Source organism: Kogia breviceps, chromosome 6 (assembly GCF_026419965.1).
Source record: "Kogia breviceps isolate mKogBre1 chromosome 6, mKogBre1 haplotype 1, whole genome shotgun sequence".
In the NCBI taxonomy this organism is placed as follows: Eukaryota; Metazoa; Chordata; class Mammalia; order Artiodactyla; family Physeteridae; genus Kogia; species Kogia breviceps.
The window spans coordinates 141,587,633-141,594,964 of NC_081315.1; the positions used below are offsets into that span (position 1 = coordinate 141,587,633).

The following is a 7,332-nucleotide window of genomic DNA, read 5'->3' on the forward strand; positions in this document are numbered from 1 at the left end:
TTATCATTATTTCATTATAACAAATTTTAAATAATGCAGAATTGTCTAAAATGAGAACAGATTTAACAAAGAAGTAAATACTACTCTAAGCGTTTTGATAAAAAGGAGACTCCTAGAACTATAAAAACCAAGATTAGTGTTAAGTCAATACTTATTAGCTCTGCATTTGCCACTTAGCCCCACATGACAGGATAAAAGCTCACAGGAGCTCTCAGCTGTGTAAGTTTGATAAGTTTACAGTAAGAGCAAGTTTCTCTACTAATTTATGTTAAACTCTGCAATCAGAATGTGCTAGTAGTTTCATGGATGCCATTTGCCTTCAGGATACTTTTAAACTTCTCAGGTGACATCATAAGTTTCCCACAAAGGTGGAGGAAATTTGCTGTTCAGAGTGACTTAGCATTATTTGGTTTGATTTTAAACCAGGACAATCAGGAAGAGGAACGTATTCTTACAAAAATAAACGCAAAAAAGCTTTTCGCAACTGTAGTTCACTGATTTAAGATGAGGACATGAGTCATCTGTGACAAGTGAAGTTTTGTTCTTGTATAGAGTATAAAACTTGGTAACGGGCTTCCCTGGTGGTACAGTGGTTAAGAATCCGCCTGCCAATGCAGGGCACATGGATCCAAGCCCTGGTCCAGGAAGATCCTACATGCCGTGGAGCATCTAAGCCCAGGCTCCATAACTACTGAGCCTGCGCCCTAGAGCCCGCAAGCCACAACTACTGAGCCCGCGTGCCACAACTACTGAAGACCGCGTACCTAGAGCTTGTGCTCCACAATGAAAAGCCACCACAATGAGGAGCCCGCGCACGGCAATGATGAGTAGCCCCTGCTCGCCACAACTAGAGAAAGCCCGCGCGCAGCAATGAAGACCCAATGCAGCACCCCCCCCCAAAAAAAAAAAAACTTGGTGACATACTAAATTGTTAGGAACAGAAGTTTCCTAGTCATGAAAACTGAGTAAACTAAGATGGCTTAATGGTGTGATCTACAAGGAGAAAAACACCAGTTCCTATAACATAACATTTAATTTTGTCTAATTATGATTCACAATCAAACAAAAGGTCTGATTTATCAACGTAGATTTTGATGCTTCATATCCTTTTCAAGTCAGCATCTGCCCTGAAAATGTCATGGAGAATAACTGAATATTAACAAAAAGCAGATGCTTTAAAAGTTTGGCAGGGTTGGCAAACTACCGCCAGTGGCAAAATTGCATTAGACATGTTCATTGAGAAAGGTATTCCATCACAGATTTTATGTCCTGAAGTAGACATGTTTACCACATAATCACATGACATGTATATATCTAACTACTTAAAAATAATCAAGGTGACTTAAAAATGGTATAATGAATAGGTTTATTTTTCCTTAATTCTTTTGTACGTAGGCTCTTACCGTATAATGAGCAGTTCTACCCAGACTCGCACAAAAGCTGGTAATGGGCCAAAGACTTCCAGAATGTATGTGTAATGACCACCAGATTTCTTTATAGTTGTACCCAGTTCAGCATAGGATAAGGCTCCTGTGAAATATTTATAATAAAAAGGTGAAACGTTAAAATATTACCAAGTCATCCAGCAGTAGAATGGATACAACAATGTTTCTGTTGTGTGAGATGTTACTACATCCTTTGACCTGGTTTTTTTTGTTGCTTTTTTTTTGTGGTACGTGGGCCTCTCACTGTTGTGGCCTCTCCTCTGTTGCGGAGCACAGGCTCCGGACGCGCAGGCTCAGTGGCCACGGCTCACGGGCCCAGCCGCTCCGCGGCACGTGGGATCTTCCCGGACCGGGGCACAAACCCGTGTCCCCTGCCTCGGCAGGCGGATTCTCAACCACTGCGCCACCAGGGAAACCCCATCCTTTGATCTGAATGACATCCTTTTTCAAAATTAATAACAGTCACCGAGTTCCTAAGAACCTCCAGATTCCTCTTGTAACTTCCTCACATTTGAGATCTAGTTCATTCTATTCAAACAATGTAATTTTACTTGAAATAGTAAGGACAAACTTCTAAAACAATATCATATTATTAAGAATTTTGAATCTGAAACCTGACGAGAGAAAAAGAGTAGATAGATGCCAATATTACTAACCCATCTTTCAAAGAACTTCACATCAAGACAAGGAATTATCACAAATTGACCTCATTCTATTGAGAATCCTTTTAAAAAATGATATTTCTGTGGCATGTCAAAATAAATAAGATTCATCTGTTCTCCAGAGAAATATGGACTCAAGGCTTTGGAAGGCTTCATTTAATTAGTAGGATATGTTTTGTTTGTCAACAAGAGATGAATTTTGACACAGATATTTTGTTTTTAGGAAAGTTTTTCTTGCATGTCTTCAAAGTACACACTCTGTATGGCTGAAATGACACATACTTTTAGAAAAGAGGTGCTATGACATATTTACATACGTTAGGTAAAATGAACTATAGACCAAATTTTAACATTTAGCAATAAACTTCACATAGAGATGAGCAAGTTATATAATCTCCCTAAACCTCAGTTTCATCCTCTGTAAAATAAAGATCTGAATTCTCACATCACAAGGAGTTTGTGTGTTTAAATATAAAATGGGTGCCAAGGACAGCGCTGGACCTGACACGCAGAAAGCACCTCATGAAATACAGCTATACCTACTAATGCGAGCATTTAATTTCCAAGAAAATGAAAAATCTATTTTGACATTATGTGAAAAGTTCTATCCACACTGCTGTACTCAAATGTAAGACATAATTTCTGCCTGGGGACTCAAAGTGTGGGAACTTATTACTGATCAGTAAAGCTTCAGGTAGAAGTGTCCAACGTGAATGTAATTTGGATATTCAGCAAAATCTTAGCGTCAGTTATTGTATTCCTGTATCACTTATTGTATTCCTGAACCTAGTACTGTTTCAGAGTCACCTGGGGAGAATTTTTTATTTAAAAACAGACAAAAAACAAACGCTAAGGCTGTACCCCAGACCTACTCTCGTCAGACTGTCCAATACAGGCACCGAAGAAAATCTATTATTTTAAAATTCACACAGGTTAATTTTAAAGTAACTAGTCTACAGATTGATACTTGGGGATCACTGATATAGCCTGTCTATTTATAACTAATTGGAACTAGTTGCAGTTCACTCTCTGTTGGAAACCAATCACCATGTTGGTAGGCTGTCCAAAGAAGCAGCCAATATAAAATGTTATTGGAAAGTGTCTTAAGTACCTCAGAATTCATCCCCCAAGAATCAATACCTAGACCTTTGTATGCTTTGCTGAAACTCCAGGGTAGTTGCCCCAGGTTTAAATTGAGTTCTGGAGAAATGAAAATGTCATTTCAAGGTCTCAAGCTCCATAACCATTTTACCCAGATGAAAAAAGTTCAAAATAGGTTGTAAGAATCCATGTACTGACCCCGGCTTTAAAAAAAAACCTGTAAATCCAATATACAGATTCTTTACCCTTAGTTCCGGAGTTCTAGAGTTCTAAGACAAAGGATTTTTTTCCTTATATTCTGCTTTGCTTTCTGTTAAGAAGGCACTCCTATCAAAAGTTCCTGGTAACTTAAGTGACAAATGCAATGCACATATAGATTAAGTAGGTTAGAACAGGAGCACACTCCCTGCAGTTAAGAATCACAGAATACCGACTCAAGTATAAACTTAGGTAGTCCCTTTAGCTTTTTTATTTTTTTCCTGAACTTCTTGAGATGATATACTTATGCAGAAGCATACTTTCTTAGTACAGGGTAACATCCCTTTCATCACTTTAACTAGTTAATGCTCAGAGCCATACATTTTATTATATCTGAATCACCTTCTATTGTGTACGAGAATGGAATCACGTAGTGGGAGCTGCATGGACACAGTATGCAAAATCCAGGAAACTGGTTACGGCTTCTCCTATCAGACACTGATTCGTTCTGAATATGCCATGTGCTGGAGAAGATTAAAGACTGAGGAGGCACAGTCATTTAGAAAGGTCAGCAGTTAAGTTTCTCTCTGTTCATCTATAAACATACATGCCACACCATATGAATACCACGAACTCTCTGTAAGCTAGAATAACCCCCAAATAGGTCCTCTGGAGATCTTTCTATACAGCTTTTGTTTTAACAAGTTTCATTTAAAATACCTTCTTCCTGAGGGAAGAGATATGGGAACATATGTATATGTATAACTGATTCAGTTTATTGTAAAGGAAAAACTAACACACTATTGTAAAACAATTATACTCCAATAAAGATGTTAAAAAAATAAAATAAAATAAAATAAAAAATAAAATACCTTCTTCCTAATAACGGAAGTTTGAGTTCTCTAGATGAATGCTCAAACCAACGCGGAAAACACTGCAAGGCCTTAAGAATAAATGGATTGGTCCGTGTAGGACCAAGAGTTAGTACTTGGTCCTAGAGTTTGGACAAAGAGTTCGTACCTTTCGAGAACAGTATCTTTTGAAATCAGAATACACTGTTTGCCAGAGAAGAGCAAATATGTCTTAGGCATTTTTCCCATAACATAAATAAAATTTAATTTTCTTGACCATTCACCAGTTTTTGTCACCTTCACAACTAACCCAGGTAGCTTTCTAGTAATGTGCCCACCTCATGAGGGGACATTCATTACCTCTATACTATTAATTATCATGTCAGTAAAAGAGATCTAGATTTTGAAGAAAAATTAATAATCATACTTCTTCTACCAGTTCTGTTTAGACTAACCCAGCAGACAGGTGGACCAATGACCTGTGTCTCTGAAGACCAAGTGAACTAGAAATGAAGAAACCAGAGCTGGGCAAACACAGCAAACTAACACCCAATTCCAATTTTACAATTTATATTGCAAAGGCTTATGGGTACTGGGGAGAGATGAAAAGTTGAAAAAAAATGTGAAATATGCTCAGACCGCTGCCATATTCTCACTTACAAAAGGAATTGAATTATATGCCATCACACTTCTTTCCACAATAAGGACTTTTGAAAGAATCCTGGGAACTGACAAGCGCATGAAGTTAAAAAATTAAAAAGGAGAACACTGCCACCCCTTTGTTTTGCCAACAGAAAGTCAGTAAAACTTCTGCTGAACACTCAGTTCTGTGTCTAAACAGGCCACACCGGGTTTTCACTTCACAGGTGTTTCATTCAGTGCGCCAGCTGCCAAGATGCCCCAAACACACGTACCTGAGCACAGATGCCTGGTACAGAAAGCTTGCCTGTATTTTACTGGGTCACCAAAGCCAGCCTTGACGTTCGTTGCCACGGGGAAAAAAAAATCAGAAAATAATCTACCTTAGTCAGGAAAAGCGAGCACAGCCTACAGGTCGCAATGTCAGGGAATTCAGGAATTCTGCCCACAGTGGAGAGCGTGCGTGGAGAGTTTGCATATCTCCCCCCGAGATCAGAAAATCTGGGGGAGCCTTGGCCATTCATCCCCTCCTTAGAAATCACCCTCTGTCCTCCCAGAGAGCACGGCTCCCAGCCCCGCAGACACACCCCCAGAGAAGCAACAACACTCACCAAACAGCGACAGGACCCCGCAGGCCGTCCACACAACCAGGGACAAGCCCACGCTGCCCGTGTTCTGGAGCACGCCCTTCGGAGAGATGAAGATTCCTGCTCCGATGATGGTGCCGATGATGATGGAGACCCCTCTTAACAGGCTGATTTTCCTCTTCAGCACAACTTTCTCCGGCCCAGGTGGCTCCTTGCCGCCCAGGGAAGACAGCGTCGCGTTAACACTGCCCTGCAGGTAGCCCCCATTGGCGATGGTGGATGCCACAGCCTTTCTGACCATGGTAGTGACCCGCAGGGAAAAAAGGAAACAGAGCACAAGAAAAAAAAAAAAAAAAATTATAAGAATAAAACCTCCAAACTTTCAACTTTGGTGTCTCTCGGGGTGACTGACCGATGGGATCTCTTCCTCTTTGCCTTCAGATTCCTTCTCGGAGCTAGTGTGCTCCCAGGTGAAAACTCTAAGGTGTATTTTCGCCTTCCGCAATCTAATTACTCCCAGGAACACCTGTGCGTCCGTTCATGGTGTTCTGGTTCCTCCACCTCCCGGGTTACCTCTGCTGCTGAGGCTGCGGCTGCCGCTCTATCATTACAGCCCAGCTCAACTTCCTCGTGGGCTGGTATTTAAGCTCCTGCCTGTCACACCAACTTACTCCAGCTCTGTGATGATGCAAATTCTCCAGGTTTGCATCAGCCATATGCGAAGGCTCCAGCATTACTCAGCTCTTTTTTCCTTTTTTTTTTTTTTTTAACCACGAGCTGCAAGTTGCTCAACTGACCAAAGCTTTCAGAGAACAAAGCACACTCTTAACAGAGATCTTAACCAATCCAGAAGTAGTAAATTCGGAACAGACCTTCCCAGAGATTTCAAGCAACTCCTAGTGAGGGACAAAAGCTCTTCACTCGAAAAGAAAATGAAAAATGAAACAGGAAATGATCACTGTGTTGAAAGGAGTTTCTTTTCTTTAACGTACAAGTAAAATGCTTTATACCAACCTTCTGATCACAGAACAGAACTCAAAGCTGCATTGTTTATGACAACAAAATTTAGATTTCAGGATGCTTCCTGCTTATTTAAATTTCTTTTTTGGGGGGGTTTCCTAGCAACACGGTCAAATCTAATATTTACAAACCTAGAATGATTCTGTATAGCTGCTGTCATGCACATAACAACTGTTGAGTTTTACTTAACAGTAAAAGATAAAAATTATTTCTTACTACCCGTAATAACACCAGTACTTCAAATTGCCATCAGAGTGTGAGTACTTCAAAAATTAGTCACTCCAGGAAAGTCATTTTCTGATTCTGGTAAGTGCTAGGTGATCTCCTAAACTAAGTAAAAGATATACTCTTCATTTGCATGTGGTTCCAACAAATCACACACACACAAAAATCTAATTTCAAAATTAAGCAAAATTTACAAATGATATAAAAACATGCATATAACAAAGGCTTGAGAAGGGATACACAGAATAAAATTGAGGAACGTGTTAAGATTATGCAGGAATTTTTTCTAAAGTAGAGCAACTATTGTTATATTATGATTATAAACTTAGAATGAATTAGAAATACAAGCTAAGATTAAAATGCTTAGCTTGCTAATAAGGACCTACTGTATAGCACAGGGAACTCTACTCAATACTCTGTAATGGCCTTATGGGAAAAGAATATTAAAAGAGTGGATATATGTATAGGTATAACTGATTCACTTTGCTGTACACCTGAAACTAACACAACATTGTAAATCAACTATACTCCAATAAAAAAATTTTTTAATGTTTAGTTTGAAACAGTAAGAAAGGCAAACATTTTAAAACCCTATTAACTTTCT

The 7,332-nt window shown here is 39.4% G+C and overlaps 1 protein-coding gene across 2 annotated transcripts in view; it reads right to left on the bottom strand.

Annotated features, from left to right (window-relative positions):
• SLC7A11 (solute carrier family 7 member 11) overlaps window positions 1-6,115 on the bottom strand; it is an 85,406-nt gene extending 79,291 nt beyond the window's left edge. For both annotated transcript variants that reach the window (XR_010841211.1, XM_059066238.2), the window contains exons 1-2: window positions 5,508-6,115; window positions 1,404-1,530 (exon numbers count right to left, since the gene is read on the bottom strand). Coding sequence is in view for 1 of the 2 variants with exons in the window: in XM_059066238.2 (XP_058922221.1) it covers window positions 1,404-1,530; window positions 5,508-5,784 (404 nt within the window). In the remaining variant the exon portion in view is untranslated. The remainder of the gene's footprint in view (window positions 1-1,403; window positions 1,531-5,507) is intronic.
• Window positions 6,116-7,332: the final 1,217 nt, after the last annotated feature.